Source organism: Miniopterus natalensis, chromosome 16 (genome assembly GCF_054644295.1).
Source record: "Miniopterus natalensis isolate mMinNat1 chromosome 16, mMinNat1.hap1, whole genome shotgun sequence".
Taxonomy (NCBI): Eukaryota; Metazoa; Chordata; class Mammalia; order Chiroptera; family Miniopteridae; genus Miniopterus; species Miniopterus natalensis.
The window spans coordinates 24396279-24415276 of NC_142096.1; the positions used below are offsets into that span (position 1 = coordinate 24396279).

Genomic DNA, 18998 nt, shown 5'->3' on the forward strand with positions numbered 1-18998 from the left:
GCTTGAGTCGATTTAGCCTGGGAGATGGCTCCCTCGCTTTAACAGCGCCCAGGTGGCGCCGGGGGACCGGGCGGCGGGGTACCCAACCGGGGTGGGTGTGGAGAGCTCTGCGTAGCGCCGGGCGGCTGTGCGGCCTCCGCGCCGGTAGGGGGCGCCCCAGCCGCGCGACCTTCGCCCGAGTTCCCAGTGGGGGCGGGCCGCGCTCGGCGGTTGGCAAAAGGCGGGCGGAGGGCTCGGCCTAAGAGGCGGAGCCCGCGGCGGGCGGTCACAGCCGCCTCCCCGGACCGCGAAGAGCCTGGCTGAAGCGTGGTGCGTCTCGCCAGATGCGATCCCGCTCTCCCGAGTAAGCGTTAGCCGGCCTCGGGCTGGGACCGGGCCTGGCGGGTGTGGCTGGGTGGGGTGTCCCGGGACGCCCGTTCCCGGGGACCCAGGTCTCGCGGCTGCCAGGCTGGCGGCGGTGTCGGGGTTACGGAGGTTGGTGGGCCGGGTTCCCTACGGGGGGAGGTCTCGCGGTCGCCGCGCTGGGGGCGGTGGCCGAGCTACGGCTCGGCATCTTGCGAGCAGGGCCGGGGTAGTGCCTGGCTGGGGGCCCCCTGTGGGTGGGGGCCCCGCCGTCCGGACGCGAGCCGCTGCCGGCGGTGTTTGGAGACCCGGTTGCCTGACAACGCGTCGACGCTTGGGTCGGAGGCGGCCACCCGCCGCGCCCGGAGGCCGGCGGCGCCCTCGCTCGCCCGCGCCGCTCCTGCCCGCCCGCCGAGCCTCCGCGGCGGGGCTGAGCCTGCCTCCGCGCCGTCCCTCTTCCCCGGGGCTGGTTAAATGTTAACATGTTTTGAGGACGCGTTTCGCCCAGCGCTTTGCTTTGCAAGTAAAATTTACTTAATCACCACCACCTTGTGATGTCGGCGCTGTTCTGGTCCTGGGTCCACCTGGCTCCTTGAGTTTGAACCCCTTCCCGCTGCCTTGATTTTAGGATTGTTATCTGGGATTTGAATCCACTTTTCAGTGATAGTCATGGGACTAATCTTTCGAGAGAGTAAGCTGGCTCTCAAAATTATAGGGTTAAGAAGTTGAGCTTGGATTTCTGGGAACACTAAATTCTAAAGTAAACTATCACCTAGTTTACAGACACCTCGGAATGCAAGAGCCTAATAGCAACCACCTCGAGTTTGTACAAAGACAGTTATCCTCAGAGAGGTACTGTTTTAAATGAAAGAATTTCTTGACATGTTGACAAGCTAAACGGAATCCCATGGAAACCAGTAAGATGCTGATTTTCCTCCTGCATGTCATTCTTCTTCCTATGAGGACACTGACTTTCTGGTGGTTAAATATCTGCCGAAATGCTTCCCAGGGATGAAATTTTGGGTCTCCTGCAGAACAGGTGACCTGGAAGGGAGCAGGTGCTGTTAGGGTAAATTGAAATAGGATGCTTTCAGTACAGTTTTTCTCAAATGAAGGTTTCAGGCAAATGTGATTTAACTATTACAAACTTTGGGTAGATTTCGGCTTACCTTTTTATAACAAGTCTAACTGATTTCCTGAGTGGGAGACAAAGGTATTTGAGCAAGTGTTTTGACAATTTTGCATTACCCACCAGCTAATTTATGTGTCTGTCCTTTGCCATCATTGATTGATTTATTATTAATGATGCTAACAGACCTAATAGTGCTTTTATATACAGGCATACCTTGGAGATATTGTGGGTTCGGTTCCAGACCACCACAACAAAGCTAGTCCTAATCTTTTTTGCAGGTGGAAGGTCTTGCCTTCAATTTGAAAAAAATGCAACATCTGTGAAATGCAACAAAATAAAGCACAATACAATCAGGTATGCCTGTATTCACTCTCTCTTTACCTGACCCTTAGTCTCCCTCTGCCCCAGCAACATAGTGTTTACTTCTTAGCAACATTTAGGGGTATGTCAAAATTTGGATGTGCCCATGGAAGTAAGTTGCTCATCTGCTAGTAGAAACAGATTGAGCACCTTTCATTTGGTGGAAAGATCTCTGGATTTGGGTGAGGTGGGGATGAGAAACATTTTCTTGATTCACCTCATTTCTCCCTCTCTTTCTTCTGAGGCTTTCACAGACTCCGCTCCGCACCCCACACTCATATGTTATCACTCCCTGCTATTCTGTCCTCATTCCTGTTCTCCCACGCTAGGCTCACTTTTTCCAAGCAACCTCATTTCTTATAATTTTTTAAAAAAATTTATCTTTATTATTGAAAGTATTACAGATGCCCACCTTTTTTCCCCATTGATCTCCTCCACCCAGCATCATTTTAAAACTGCCACATCTTTTCTTCTAGCCTGGGCTCTAATCTGAATTCCAGACACATTTAAATCGTTTTTCTTGATACCTCCACTGGATCTTTTATGGGTACCTCACACTGAATCCCTAAACTCCCATCTGGCTAGACAGTGAGCCACTGTGACAGGTGGCATTATCTCGTCCAAATTGGAAGCCAAGGATTATATCATGTGTTTCATCTCCTAGCATCTACAACCTTAAAGCCCTCCTTTAGGAGGGGTATTATTTTCCATTCCTCATGCTTCCTGAGAGGGGAGGAAATTAGCACTTGATTCAGGAGGGAAAAGGATTTTCCCCTTTCTTTGTCATTGATGAAACTAGGAGGAGGAATAAGGCATACTCAGTTATTTCTGGGTCCTCTCTGATTTTTAGATTTGCCTAAGCTTAGCAGAATGAATATGTTCTGGTTTGCTTGTATTTCTATCTGTATGATAATTATAAAGGGCCTAAATTTAAGATATAAAATTGTTGACTTGGATTATGGTAAATATCAGTTATTGGTAATTTAAATCTCAGTTTACTTTGAGGCTTTTAAAATAAAGGTGAGTACCGATGTATAGAAAGACGATGAAAATAGAACAAGAATTAGTAAAAACAGCTGTGATTTATTGATTTCTAAGTGTCAGGTGTGCCATACATTTTATATGCATCATTTTGTTTTTTCTTCATAACAACTCTGGAATAGATATTTCCATTTTACAAAAGAGGAAACTGAGGGATAGGATAAGGAATGTATTTGAGGTCATTCACATGCAGTCAATTAGTGATTGAATTGGGTTTCAAATCCAGGTATTTCAGCTAAACTATTGTCCTGAAAACTGTTTATCATCTACATACTGTGTACACGGCTACTGGGGAAAAAAATAAACCTGGAAATATCTTGAAAAAGTTGTAATTTTACATTGTAGATTGAAGGAAGATAAAGAATCCTATTTAGGTTTCTTTCAACTGATCTTTCTTGTAACTTAATCTTTAAATTATAAATATTCTTACTCTATTTTATTTTTATTTTTTAAAAAAAATATATCTTTATTGATTTCAGAGAGAGAGGAAAGGAGAGGGAGAGAGAGAGATAGAAACATCAGTGATGAGAGAGTCATTGATCGAGCCCACAACCCGGGCATGTGCCCTGACCGGGAATCGAACCCCGATCGCCTGGATCCTAGGTCGATGCTCAACCGCTGAGCCACGCCTGGCCAGGCTCTTACTCTCTTTTATACTTAGGCTGTACACATTAACTCAGTCTCTCTGAATCACTAAGTAATTCTTGAATAATTTTGTAGTTGAAGTTTTATGTAAGTTGTCACATGCTTTTAGGTGTAAGAAAGAGAAAGTAGTCATGACTGCTAGAAGCTAGCTGTGCTATCGCCAAGGCCTTGCTGTTGCTAGGAACTGGCTTGACAGTACTGCTTAGGCTTGGTGTTCTTCTGTTCAAGATAAACAGTTGCACAGCACATCATCAGACTGAGGCTGTTTTGTGTCCCTGATGGATCAAGACAAAAATACCACCACTCCGTAATCACATCCAAACACAGACAAAACATTAATGTTTTCCAAGCCACAAAACGCCGGGCATCCCCTCTCCCACCTAATATGAGTGAGGTGCCTCTATCAGTTAAAGCTTTAGCCTCACTCTGTAGATAAGATTTTACTAAGATGTCCAGTCATAGAATTATCCTCACTTCCTGACAGCATTAAATCCAGAGCAAAACTTCACTTCCTTACCCCCCTCCCAAAGCACCTAACAGAATCCCAAATCCTTTTTTTTTTTTTTTTTAAAAATGTTTTTACTGATTATTATTATTTTTTTTGTAGAGAGACAGAGGGAGAGAGAGAGAGAAACAATCATGAGAGAGAAACATCAATTGGTTGCTTCCTGCATGCTCTCTATTGGGGATTGAGCCCACAACATGGGCATGTGCCTTGACTGGGAATCGAATCAGCGACCTCTTGGTGCATGGGACAACTCAACTAACTGAGCCACGCTGGCCAGGAAGAAAATCCTGTATTTTATAACACCCTCTTACTAAACTACTTCAGAGTTCCCCATGGCGAGCATCAAGGATGCATCTCTCAATGCAATGAGTAATAAACCCAACCAACCAGTTTAACTATAGTAGTGTTCCTGTGTTCTTTGTCTGGAGGGCATTGCCAGGAGAAAGCTTAGTGCTATCTTTGACTCCAGTTTAATAGTAGATATATACTCTAATCAGATTAGACAGTAGAACAAAATTAGAAATGATTAAATGTAAACATATCTGATAAATCTCATGTTTTAGCTGTGGCATATATTATACTCACTGCCATTGTTTAAAAATGTGTCTTTATTACTATGGTTACTGTTGTATAAAATCAATTCTAGAATTTATAATTGGTGTTAAATTATTATAATAAAAGGAAACAAGTATGTATAAATTAGAGATCTTTCAAAGTCTGGTTAAACAAATGAACATGTTGTATTAATAATTGTTAACAGAATTATGTGGAAGCCTTAGTTCAGAGTTGAAAGAGGCTTTTTACTTTTTTTAGATTAATGACATTTCTGCTTACATTATGTAGAAAGTCACGTAGCAAAGTATTTGTGCATACATACATATAATCCAATCACTTTTATTTCTACCAGTCAAAAATATTTAGGAAAATTTGGGGATATTAAATGATTTTCTTTTAGCATGAAAATTACTATTTGCTATTGAGCTGTTTTGAATTTTTACGAGGAAAAATCTTTTGTGATAAATAGCAAATTAAAAATAGCTAAATGTATTAACTTTTGTTGGCTTGGAATATATTTGCTATGGCCATAATTTTAAAAAATTTACTGTTTGGAAATAAATAATAGAACGACATTCATATTATGTACTACTTAACTGATACATGTTTCAATATATTTCTTTTGGATAGTTTGTTTTTATGCATTTTGACAAATTATCCCCCAAACATTAAATTCAGTGGTTGCTTTTTTTAACAGTCTTACTTTTGATATTGCTGACTGGTTCTTTTTCATATTTCTTTTTCTCCACAAATTATGTTGACTTGGTTTTCTTTATATCCTTTTACTGCTATTACTACTATTATTATTTTCATTCAAAATTTTTATTTTTTATTTTTTAAATATATCTTTATTGATTTCAGAGAGAGGAAAGGAGGGGGAGAGAGAGATACAGAAACATCAATGATGAGAGAGTCATTGATGGGCTGCCTCCTGCACGCTCTCGACTGGGGATCGAGCCCTCAACCCGGGCATGTGCCCTGACCAGGAATCGAACCCCTATCACCTGAATCCTAGGTCGACGCTCAACCGCTGAGCCACGCCTGGCCGGGCTCATTCAAAATTTTTAATGTTGAAATTATCAGGTGTTCCCCTTTCCTTCTTTTAATTACTCCTTTGTATTTTTTCTAGTTCAGTTCTTCTGTCACCCCCTCAAGGGAACATTGCCCAGAATTTAGTTTTGGCCCATTGGTTTTTTGTTTATTTTTGTTTGTTTTTTAAAAATACATCTTTATTGATTTCAGAGAGAGAAACATCAATGATAAGAGAGTTGTCATTGATCTGCTGCCTCCTGCACTCCCCTGCTGGGGATCAAGTCCCCAACCCGAGCATGTGCCCTGACTGGGAATCAAACCACATCTCCTGGATCCTAGGTCAATGATCACCCGCTGAGCCATGCCTGGCTGGGCAGCCCATTGCTTTTTTCCCAGTCTTTGCTCATTTACCACAGCTTCAACTATTATCTTTAAAATAGTTAACTCTTAAATAAACACATCCAATGTGGTCTGTTTACCTGAATTTCAGTCTTGAATTTCTAACCATTTGCTGGAAATTTTCATTAGCATGTCTTACTAGCTTCAACTTAGTATAGCTAAACTAAACCTTTGCAAATCAGCCAGCTTCTTCTGACTTTTTTCTATCCAGGATTCCATCCACATGTAGTTTCTAGGACTTAAAAATTTGGTCATCAGTGGCTCCTTTCTTGCCACCTATCCAGTTAGTCACTAAGTTTCATGAGTTTTTGAAAAAAATATTTTTTTAAATTCTAGGTTCAATGAGGAAAGGATAGTCTTTCCAAAAAATAGTGCTGGAATAATTTTATATCCATGTGCAAAAAACCCAAAAAAGACACAACAACAAAAAACAACCAAAAAACTGAAACTTGATGGCCCTTACCTTACACCATTAGCAAAAATTAGAACAGATCATAGGTTTAGATGTAAGAGAGAAAACCATAAAACTTCTAAAAGAAAACAGAAGAAAGTATTTGTGATCTTGGGCTAGGCAAAAATTTCTTACATATGTTACAAAACCAAACAATTGATTAAAAATTGATGAAATATGGATAAATTGGACATCAAAAAATTAAAAACTTTTGCTCTTAACAAGGTATCACACAGATGTTTATAGCACCTCTATTTATAGTTGCCCAAACCTGGAAGCAACAGAGTTGTCCTTCAGTAGGTGAAGAAATGGATAAATAAACTGGTACATTAGGACAATGGAATATTATTCAGCACCAAAAAGCAATGATCAGTCAAGCCATGAAAAGGCATTTAGAAGCCTTAGTAATGCATGCTAGTCAGTGAAAGAAGCCAGTGCTGTATGATAACAACTATATGACATTCTGGAAAAGGCAAAACTATGGAGACGATAAAAAGATCAATGGTTGGCAGGGATTTGAGTGGAGGGAGGGATGAATAGGAGGAGCACAGAGGACATTTAGGGCAGTAAAACTACTCTGTATGATTCTACAATGATGGCTACATGTCATTATACGTATCTCCAAACCCACAGAATATACCATACCAAGAATGAATTCTTATCTAATGTAAACTAGATGTGTCAGTGTGTTTTATTGATTGTAACAAATGTACCACTCTGGTGGGGGATGTTGATAATGGAGGAGGCTATGCATGGATAGGGCAGGGGATATATGGTAAATCTGTACCTTCTGCTCAATTTTGCTGTGAATTTAAAACTAAAAAAAAAGTCTTAAAAAAGAAAACATGGTCAAGGAAACTTAAAAACAAATCACAGACTATGAGAAAATATCTATAAAATATGCTTGATAAAGAGCTTATATCCTGTATACATTAAAAAAAAATCTTAATGCTCAATACAGTAATAAAACAACTTAACTTTAAAAGTGGGCAGAAGATTTGAAGATATTTTGCCAGTGGTTATGTATATATACATACAATGGCAAATAAGCACATAAAAAGATGTTCAATATCATAGTCATTAATAGAAATGCAAGTTAAAACCACAGTGAGATACTCCTGCACACCTAATGGGATGACTAAGATAAAAAAGACTGAAAATAACCATTCGTGAGATTGTATAGAAATTGCACCCCTTATGCAAGGGTTGATTCATTTTTCATCAATTTTAATCAGTTCTTTGTGCTTTTAGTGCCATGTGTAAGAAATTTTTGCCTAGCCCAAGATCACAAATATTTTCTTCTATGTTTTCTTTTAGAAGTTTTTTAGTTTTCTTTTGTACATCTAAGTTTATGATCCATTTTAAGCTAATTTTGCAACATTCCTGGTTGAAATGTAAATGGTACAGCCACTTTACACTTACAGGAAATGTTTACAGTTCCTCAAAATGTTAAACAGAGTTACAGAGGACCCTGTTCCACTTCTAGATTTGTATGGAAGAGAATTAAAAACATGTCCCCACAAATACCTGTACATGAATGTTCATAGCAGAATTATTCATAAGTAGCCAAAAAATGGAAACAACCCAAATGTCCAACAATGAGTGAATAAACTAAATATGGCGTTTCCGTACAATGGAATAGTACCTAACAAAAAAGTAACTGCTTATTGATGGATGCAACTACAAGGATGAATCTCAAAAACATATGGTAAGTGAAAGAAAAGACTACATTTTGTATGATTTACTTATATGAAATTTCCAGATTAGCCAAAACTATAGACACAGAAAACTGATGATTTCCCGAGTTGAGGGTGAGAGTGAGGATTGACTACAAAAGGGCATGAGAAAACTTTGTGATGATGGAAGAATTTTAAGAAGTAATTGTTATGATACTTGCATAACTATGAATTTACTAAAACTTATGGAACTGTTCACTGAAATAGGTGAATTTTATGGTATATAAATTATTCCTCAGTAAAACAACAGCTTATGAATTTAAAAAATCCAGGGCTTACTGAAAAAAATAGGAATTTATGAGTCCATACTGATAATAAGCCAATAAAAAAATGCAGATGAAGGAAGGGCTGTTAGAAAAAAGTAAGTGCCAGTGGATAAATAAATATGCTGGGAATGGTGGAATTGGAAAATTAGCATTTTGCAGCCATCTAGAATCAGAGATTGGATCAATTAAGAATCACCAATTGATGTTAAAGCTGGATCCTGAACTGGAGAGAGAAAAATGTTGTAAAGAACACTGTTAGGTCAGTTGACAACATTGGAACATGGGCAATAAAAAATCAGTGTTATTGAAGTTGATAACTGCATTGAGGTTATATGAAAGAATCACCTAATTCTTCTTAATGCACATTGAAACATTTGGGGGTAAAGGGCCATGATATATTTAATTTACCTTCTGAGTAATTTTAGAAAAAATTGTGTGCATAAAGAGAAAACTTGTGTGAATACCACAAGAAAGAACAAGTGATACAGAATCTTAATAGGTAAAAAGTATACAGCTGGTCTTTCTACTGTTCTTTTTTGTTGCTGTTAATCCTCACCTGAGGATATTTTTTCCATTGCTTTTTAGAGAGAGTGGAATGGGAGGGAGGGGGAGAGAGACTGACTGGTTGCCTCCCCCACGCTGACCAGGGGCAAGGAGTGACCCACCACCCAGGTACATGCCCTTGACCGGGAATGGACCCAAGACCCTTTGGTACACAGGCTGATGCTCTAACCACTGAACCACACCAGCCAGGGCTTTTTGTACTATTATTGTTGTAACTTTAAGTTCAAAATTACCTCCAAATAGTTAAAAAAAAACACACCCACCTTTTTAAATAAAAGTGCTTTGACTTAAGGTTCAGAGATTTTTTTGTGGTGTGTGTGTGGCGGGATGGTGGCGGCTGTTCGTTTTTTATTTCTTTTCAGATATTTTAAAGTATTTTATAGGTGATTTGAGGGGGTTGTGAGAGAAGGCAGGCAGGCATATTTCAGTCAAGCTTGTTTGAAGTTCTCAATTTGGCAAGTGAGATTGAAAACTAAATGTAGACTAAGCCTGCATGTTAATAATTAGCCTAGAAATACTGCCATACAGCTGTAGCTGTGCTCATTGTAGTGCGTTTTTTGTGTGTGTGTGTTTTTTTTTCAGTATCTGTAAAATGGCTGATAATTTGGATAAATTTATTGAAGAGCGCAAAGCTAAATTGGCGCAAGACAAAGCAGAATTGGAAAGTGATCCACCTTACATGGAAGTTAAGGTAAAATTAATCATTTTCTCCAACATGTTTCATTAAAATTGTTTCAGAAGGTTATCCCTGTGTAAACGCAAACATTCTCTTCTCTGAGTCAGAATCTGCAGGTCTGTACTCTAGCTTGGCTGTGCTGTGAGAGCCTGACTCTGGACAAGATTTCAGATGCAGTCTTTTGTTTGTGATGTTTTATATCTCACAGTTTCTCCTCTTTCTTATTACAGTTTCAATTAATACTTTATGTGCTTCATAAAATAATTAGGAGACTAGCTGTATACAAGAAACTTTCAGAATAGAAACATAATATATATATGAAAGCAAGTTTTCATTCTATGTGGAAAAGAATCACTATCTTAACATTTTTTTAAAGCCTACAAAAGTGAATTAGAATAGTTTATTTTGTATGCTTTTCAGAATGTAAATTTGTTAAAATGTTTTTGAAACCAGTGTCTGAAAAAGCTTTCTTAAACTTTCTTATTTTTGTAGAAAGTGATTCATCTATTTTAGCAAATACTTATTGAGACTGGTAGAGTATGGGGCTAGGCTCTGACAATACAGCACTAATCTAGACAGATGCAGCACCTTTTCTCATGGGTTCAGTATATGTAATAAGATACAGGATGTAGGTTAACCTGTGCCATCTGGTCCATTGTAAGGAAGGTAACCACATATATTGGTTTGTCCAAGACAGTCCTGGTTTACCTGTTGTCCCAGTGTCCCATCTGGTTTAGCAGTTGTCCTGGACAAAAGTATCCTGGTTGAAATGATAAATAATATGGACATCTTAGTTGTAAAAGAACTTACATAGCTAACATTTATTGTGTACAATATGGATGAGGCAAAGTTTTATGAGGTTACATTGATATTTCACATGAATCTATGAGATAAGTACTATTACTGTTATAATTTTCTAAATGAGCAAACTGTGGCATGGAGAAGTTAAGTAATGTTACTAAAGTGATAGCAGAATGGGACTTTCTGGGAGCCTGAATCCTGTGCTTGTTCTCTTAACCACCACTCTAGGCTGTCTTTCTGCCATAATACCTGCCATTTACAAGGAATGATAAAAAGGACTTTAAATGTATTATCTCATTTAATCATAATATCCCTTTGAAGTGGATGGAATTTTTTGTTTGTTTTACAGAACAAGAAAGTGAAGCTTAAAGGGGTTAAGTAATTTGTCCAAATACACACAGTGGTGGTGGATTCAGGATCTGACTACTCTCCAGTACTTAGGACTAGCTTTCATTGTTTGGAAAGAGTTATACATAGTTTCAAATATAGCTTTATTATAATATCTAATATTAAATAGTACATAAATACTAATCTTTAGGTCTTAGTTCAAGCATCACCTGCTCAGTGAGGCATTACAGTTTGTCCCCCATCATTTTTGGGCCTCTATACCCTGCTGTATTTTTTCTCATAGTCCCTCCCTACTACTCTCTTCATATTACATAGTTTAATTATGTATTATGTTTATTGTTTGTCTCCACAGTAGTTTATAAGCTCCAAGATGGCACAGGTTCTTGTATGATTTTTTCACGCATGTGTTTCCAGTGCCTGGGACAATGCCTGGCAGAGACTCAGTGACTGTTTGTTGATAAGTGAATGAGCTAAATATTAGAATATTTATTATAGTATTAAATGCTTTTGGTTAATTCCTCAAATCTTACACTTAAATTTCTTCTACAATATACCATGTAATTTTGTCAAGTTGTTTAATTAAAGTACTGAGGTTAATTGTATATTTTGTAGGTTTTTTTCCCCTCTGCTTTTATAAATATTATATCTCTTTCAGGGAAAGGCATCGGAGAAGCTTTCTGAAAACAGTAAAATATTAATCTCCATGGCTAAGGAAAACATACCACCAAACAGTCAACAGACCAGGGGTTCCTTAGGTATGTCATTAGGTGTGCTAAATTGATTTTAAGATACTCTTAGCAGGTTGTTGGGAAAGAGCTTTGTCTTGTCAGAAAAAAACGGTATTTTTGGAATCCTGTTAACTCCTTTCTGAAATGTTATATGTAACAGATGGACTGTATGTGAAATATAATGCATAATGAGAGCCTTGTACCTTTTAAAAAAATGTTATTGCCTTGGTTATGATTTATGGAAATTATAGCAGTAAGTATAACCAAAAATTAATTGAAAAATTTGAATGGAGTGTGTGTGAGAGAGAGCGAGCAGCAAGGGAGAGACAGAGAAAGTGTGTTAATTGTTGAATAAAAATGGTGGACTTGCTTTTATTTAAAAACCAAAGAAATGTGCTTAATGGATACAAAATGCTGTTTGGTGAAAGACCATTTTAATAGTTGATGACTATATTGGAATTGTAAAGAAGTTAATACTGCAGCTATACTAAGTCTTTGATTATGGATTGGTATGACAATATTTGGAAACTTTCTACCACACTTTGGCTTGTTGGTAGGTATACATTTTTTTTTTTTTTTAAAAAAGAAAATGTATGATATTTAAAAAGTGTTTCTTGTTAATTATGGACAATGACTGAAACTTTCCACCTAAAGGAAGTGAAATATAATGAGTTCATTTGGTTAAAGCACTGTTCTCATGTGGCCTATATTTCACAGCCACAGGTATACTCCTAAATTGTTAGCTGCTTTGTATTTGAGTATAAGGGGATGTTGACCAAGAGACTGAATAGTTAATGGGCTTTTTGTCTCTACTAGAAAACCAGCTCAAAGTGAATGCCATACTTCTAGTATCAGGTACATACTTTGAGTTGATTCTCTTACAAATTATTGGCTAGTGTACAGCTTTAGTGAACTTAAGTATTATATGTATTTTGGTTAAGTTCCTTAGTTTCTAAGGCCCTCGGCTTCTTTATCTATAACATAAAGAACTTGGATGATCTTTTAGCCCTAAATTTTTAAGAATCAAAAGTTTGATTATTCCAAGACATAATATCTTAAAAGTGTAATGGTAGGTTCTCTCAAGCACTAAGGTCAGACAGAATTACTTTGAAATTCTGGGGTTACAGGTTGCTTTGGACTGTGGCTCTCATGGCTTTGTGACCTGTCATATATTATTTAAGTTGGCACCCCTTGCCCTTCATGGGGGTAACCAAGATACCCCTTCTGATTCTTAATCATCGCACTGTGGGTACAGGCCTGCCCATTCTGCGTTTCTGCCTTTCCACCAGTCTTTTTGTGGCTTCTCCTGTGAATTATGTTCGGCTAGTCTTCAGGTGGTTCTCAGTAATGGTTGTTTGGTTCTTCTCTAATTTAGTTTTAATTTTGATACTGTTGTGGGAGGAGGTGAGCACAGTGTTTACCTACTTTACCATCTTAACCAGCCTAATGCTCTTATCACTTAGGAGTTTGTAAGAGTTTTAGGAGCCCTGTGTCAGGAATGGGGTCAAAGACAAATATTAGGACAAGAGATGCTCCCAGTGTTCTTATCACTTAGGAAATTGCATGGGTTTTAGGTATTATGTGCCAGGAACTGGAAGTAGCGACCAATATATATATTTTCTATTACCTAACACCTTCCCAATCCTGTCCTTCAGTCTGTCTTGTTAAAGCAGTTTTTCGTATATAATTTCATGACTAGACTGTGCATACATGCACATAGCCCTCTCTTCTTCTACATGTGGTAGCATAGATCTTATGTGATACTACTTTTGTAATTAATAGTATAGGGACACTACCATGACCTCTGGAGTTTAAGAAGTGACCTAATGCATCTGTTGGCAGATCTGGAGCAGTTCTGTCTGTTGCTAAGGTTTCCACTACAGATGCAAGAAAAAAGTATCCTTGCCCTTTCTGTCTGTCTGATTGTGGCAGACAAGATTGAATGGGGGAATGCAGGAGGAAAAAATGGTAACATGGTAATAGAACATGGAGAGAAATAATGTAAACAATGAAAAACCTGTATTCTTTATTCCAAAAAAGAATCTAAAATTTGAGCTAAAAACATCAGTTTAGCGTGGCATAAAACTATTAATAACCCACTTATCCCTGGGTGAAAGGAAAATTCATTGTGTACCAAACTGATTGGTACTTGGAGTAGGTTATGGAAGGTGTCAAGTAGCACTTACTGTTACATTGAAATTACTAGCTTCTTTGTTTCTGGTCTAGATGCTGTGCTTTTGGGCAAGGACTGATACTTCTTAACAGAGTAGCCTGCCTATCTTTAGAAAGGCTTGCCTATAAGGCTTGGCCCTGGGCTAGTGTCTGGAACCTAGCTAGTAAACAGTTTTCTATACTGATACAAAACTTTTCCTAAGTGATAAGAGTAGTTTATTGTGCCTAAATTGTTTGTGCAAACCATGTGATTTATACAGAACAGCTACTTTCCTTTTGTAGACTCTTGGTAGTGCTAGTCAGAGGGTGCCTATGTGACTACCTCCCAGTAGAAGACTAGGGCGCTGAGTTTGTAAAGAACTTTCCTGGTAGGCAACACTTCACATGGGTTATCCCAACTTCTTGCTGAAGGAATTAAGCGCATCCTAGGTGATTCCACTGGGGAATTACTCTTGGAAGTTTGCACTTAGTTTTCTTTGGGCTTTGCCCCATGTCCCTTTTTCCTTTGCTGATTTTGCTTTGTACCCTTTTACTGAAATAAACTGTAATTGTGAGTGCAATGACGTCTTCATTCTGTGAGTCTTTCTAGGGAATCACCACACCTGGGGGTGGTTTTTGAGGACCCCGAACACACTCCTTTTCAGTCTTTTCTGGTTCCTTTCAGTGCCCTCACCTCTAAACTTTGGGTACCCCAGGAATTTGTTTTCAGTGTCTGTAGTCCCTAGGTATTTTATTCACTATTTCTGGGCAGTGTCTCCTACTGTTTTATCAAAATGCACCAGATTTATTTGATCTTTCATGCTGTGAAGTCAATTATTTTGGAAATTTGCAAGCAAAAAGATTACAGATTACTAAAGTAAAATAAGAGATTTTACTCTTGTTACTAGAAATTATTTTATTTGATTTTTTAAAAATTATTTTAAATACAGTTAAGTTCATGGAAATTTAGAAAGAATTATAAAGAAGAAAAAATTACATTGTAATTTAAAAATAATATGAGAAAGGAAGCAATAGCAGAATTTTACATTGCAGAGAAGCTCTAGAGTTTAGACTAAACTAGAAAATTAATGTGAAGACTTAAAATAGACCAAAGGAAATAGTTGATTTTTTACTAATTTTTAGTTGTACTTTTTAATTTTTTTCTAGCATGTAGTCTTAGGTTTTTCTTATTATAAACTAAATCCCACACAATCTACCTCTTTTATTCAGTTTGTACAAGTGGATGATTTGCCTTTATAGCTGATGTTTGAGTATAATGTTCTACTCAGTGGTACCTCTGTTTTCGAATGTAATCCACTCTGGAAGACGGTTGGAGTTCTGAAACGTTCGAAACCGACATACCGCTGTATTCACATCTCTTGATAAGTCACCTGCTTATGGAAAGGCCTATTATTATTTCTTATAATTTGCTCTTTATTCTTACATAATGCTTTCTCATGGCAATACAATAATGAAAAGAGGAAACTAACTGTTAACGGTAATTTGTTTTATAAAGTGTTTATTATGAGTGCTCCGTTAGAAGGTATATTGATTTTAAAAAGATTGTATACTTTAGTTTTAAAATATTTTATCTAACTCTCAAACACTATAGAGACCAAATATTTGTAATTGATGTAGTTCTGAAGCATAGTGTTAACTGTCGTAGTGTCATTTGTGTTGTATTTGGTGAAGTGACATCACTTCAAATGACTAAAATGGCACTAAGGTCTTACTTGCCACTAGAACCATCAGAAGACAGCTGCTCTGAGTAAGTAAGTCTCACCATGTTTCTTAGCTCATTAAGCCTCTTGAGATGCCATTGCTAATGCATAGCTTTAAGTGAACAATATTTAAATTGTTCCATGTAGTTATTAATTTTATTTCTGTAACCTACCTTTAATGCCACAAAATGTTGGTACTGGATAACAAAAATAAGAATTAAAAATTTAGTATTTTCTGTTGACTAAATCTTAATATAATTTTAAATTATTCGGAAGACCTATATTACTTGTTTTTTAAGACAGTACAATACTATTAGACTCAATGGTAAAGAGCAAATATTCTTGATAAATAAAAGTAAACTTAGTATGGACAGTAATTTATAAATGAAAACTAATCACATTTTTTTCTGTTCTTTCATATAAGTCCACCAAGCAAAATTGAAAAACAGTAGTAAAATCCACCTTAAACACATGACTTTTCAGAAAGCTATAAATTACTTGTTGCCTGAGAGGAAAGCCCAGCATATTGTGAGGCATCAGCCTCTCTGCATGTTTTCTTTTTCTCTTTAACACAGTAGAGCATCCTTTGTGACTACGTAACTAGGTAACTGTGGTTACCAGTTACTATGCTTTCTCTCTCTATGCCATCAGACTAAAAGCAAAAATGAAATACTAAGAATAGTGTGTCCTTCCTTTCTCTCGTTCCTTCCTCATACTCAGACATTCATTCATATATTCATTCACACCTTAATTCAGTGAACATTTCTGGGGTACAAGTTGTGTGCCAGGCATTATAAAATTGAATAAAGCATGGACTTGGCTTTAATGGATTTTAAATATATTTTTTTAATTGATTTCAGAGAGAGGAATGGAGAGGGAGAGAGAAAGAGAAACATCAATGATGAGAGTGTCCATGATGGGCTGCCTCCTGTACGCCCCCTACTGGGGATTGAGCCCGAAACCTGGGCATGTGCCCTGATCTGGAATTGAACCATGACCTCCTGGTTCATAGGTCGGCGCTCAATCACTGAGCCACACCAGCAGGGTCGCTTTAATGGATTTTATAATTTTCTTTTATGGTACTCCATTCTTAGTATAAGAATTAAAACTTTCTCTCATTAGGCTTTAAGACTGTATCTTTAAAAATAAGGTTTAAATTTCTTTGTGAGGAAAGAATGCCTTTCTAGGATGAGTTAAAATTTTAAGCATGTGGAATGCTTTAGATTGTTTTGGAAAGAGAGCTGGGAGCCTGAGTAAGAGTTGTCCTAAGGAATCCTCTGTTATACCCTCATTAATCAGGAGTTAAGTAGGCCAGAAGTGTTTATAAAGAGAATTCCACAGTGTTTAGAGTGGAAAGTAGAATTTAGTATTACAGGGAAATCAATAGACATTCATTTATATTTATTCTATTTTGGCTTTTTTGCCCCTGAAATATTTCAGTGATGTAATAAAGCAGTGATATGACACATTCATGATAAGTTCCCATCATTTAGCTGCATTGTGAAGAAAAAGGCACAAAAATGGTGATATCCTTATCAGTTCATAAACTGCAGCCAGTTACTTCATATATATTGGTTGTAGCTGACTCCCTAAGGAAAATTTTTATTTTGTTTAGAAATGATAATTTTTTTATACTATAGTGTTACATAGTAGGACTAAAAAAGGTAGGAGTCTTCAGAAATCAAATACTTATCTGATATCTGTGCTTCTTGATGTAGTATTTTAGTATTGAAAATATTAAAAAAGTATATAATGTGATTATAACTGCTTTACTGAGGTATTGAAATAGTATAAAATTTACCCATTCAAATTGTACAATTTAGTGGTTTTTAGTGTATTTATAAGTTGTGCGGCCATCACTATTGTCATCACCCCAAAATATAATTATTTTATTTAATTCTATGTAAGGAGACACTGTTCTAAATTGAAGTTTTTTTTTAAATTATCCTTTTACAGTTTTTTTGGGAGATGATGAAAAAAATTTGGAAATAGATAGTGGTGATGTTGCAGGACATTTTGAATGAACTTAATGGCATTGAACTGTATGCTTAAAATAGTTAAAATGGTAAATTTTATACTATGTATATTTTAGCACAGTAAAAATTAATACCCGTTTTTGCAAAATCAGAATTGGTGGCTTTAAAAGTTCTTGGAAATTTCAGTCTGAGCCACTCATGGCCCTAATTTTTCTCACACACATCATAGCAATAATATTCTTACAGGTTAAAAGCCATGTTATTTTCAGACTGAAAACAGACATTAAAATTGTAAGTATTTTTATAGAAATTTCAGTAGAATTAACTGATGAAGAAAAGTTCTTCTTTGCTTTGATTTTGCTGTCCTTGAAAAAGCAAGATGCCAGATAGTGCGGAACTATTATCTAAAGTAGGAAGAAGTAAATATACATACATGCACATGCGTACACACCTATGCCCATGTAGTAATATATAGTATATGTTTATAAGTGCATAAAAAGTCTCTGGAAGTAGTCAGAAGAAACACTAATGCTGGTTTTTCTGGGCAGGAGAACTGGGTGGCTGGGATTTGTGGGTGGGAGTGATATTTTCCAATATATGGATGTAGTATTACCTATTGAAACATTTTAAATAAAAAATTTACTGTCCTGATCCCAGTCTCAGAATCAACATGACTGTGCTCCTTCCAACTGTGTTTTGTTATAGGAGATTGTATTGAAATTAGTTTGAAAATGAGCTGCATTTACTTTAAGAAGTTGTTTTCTTTCTAGGGCTTGATTATGGGCTGAGTTTACCACTTGGGGAAGACTATGAACGGAAGAAACATAAACTAAAGGAAGAATTGCGGCAAGATTACAGGCGCTATCTTACTCAGGTAAAGAGTTCCTTTAACTAGGTAGGTCTCATGCTTCATAAGTCATCTCCTAAATTTGTTTTTCTAAGGTTTTAGTTATATGTGTTAATTTTTAGGTTTTCAGTGGCATCTAGCAATGGGGTATTATAAAGTTGAGTGACATCAACAAAGAAAAAAACAGTGCTGAGAACTGGTGCCACGAAGTAACAGACTCTTGCTTTTTGGAGTAAGGGCAGTGGGTTCTAATTTTAAATCAAATTGTAATTTCTGGTTGTTTATGTTTTCTGTAAAGTTATAATGGTTTAAGAGATAGCCTAGTTAGGATTTCCTACTCCTCTATTCCCCCAACCATGTATTAAAATAAAACATGACACATGGAGTTCTAGTTGCTGTTATTTGCCTATGAGCTAAGTTTATAAAACTTTCCTTAACATATTTAACCACCAAAGTGTTTGCTTTATGATTTAATCTGTATACTTAGCAGAATTCTTTTTTTTTTTTTTTTAAATATATCTTTATTGATTTCAGAGAGAGGAAAGGAGAGGGGGAGAGAGAGAGAGAAACATCAGTGGTAAAAGAGTCATTGATCGGCTGCCTCTTGCACAGCCCCTACTGGGAACTGAGCCCACAACCCAGGCATGTGCCCTGACCAGGAATCGAACTGAGATCTCCTGGATCATAGGTCGACGTTCAGTTGCTGAGCCACTCCAGCT

General features: G+C 37.2%; 1 protein-coding gene and 1 non-coding gene across 6 annotated transcripts in view; both read left to right on the forward strand.

The window, feature by feature from the left end:
• Positions 1-240: 240 nt before the first annotated feature.
• CSPP1 (centrosome and spindle pole associated protein 1) overlaps positions 241-18998 on the forward strand; it is an 87674-nt gene continuing 68916 nt past the window's right edge. For 4 of the 5 annotated variants that reach the window (XM_016206438.2, XM_087825416.1, XM_087825418.1 and 1 more), the window contains exons 1-4: positions 241-343; positions 9614-9722; positions 11512-11611; positions 18203-18306. In XM_016206438.2, the coding sequence (XP_016061924.2) occupies positions 324-343; positions 9614-9722; positions 11512-11611; positions 18203-18306 (333 nt within the window). In that variant the 5' untranslated portion in view covers positions 241-323. Of the gene's footprint in view, positions 344-1752; positions 1829-9613; positions 9723-11511; positions 11612-18202; positions 18307-18998 lie in introns of all 5 variants that reach the window. The other variant, XM_087825415.1, reaches the window with a different exon arrangement.
• Positions 13411-13542, forward strand: LOC148091354 (small nucleolar RNA SNORA31). The gene has a single exon (XR_015715820.1). It is a non-coding gene; the product is annotated as a small nucleolar RNA SNORA31 (small nucleolar RNA).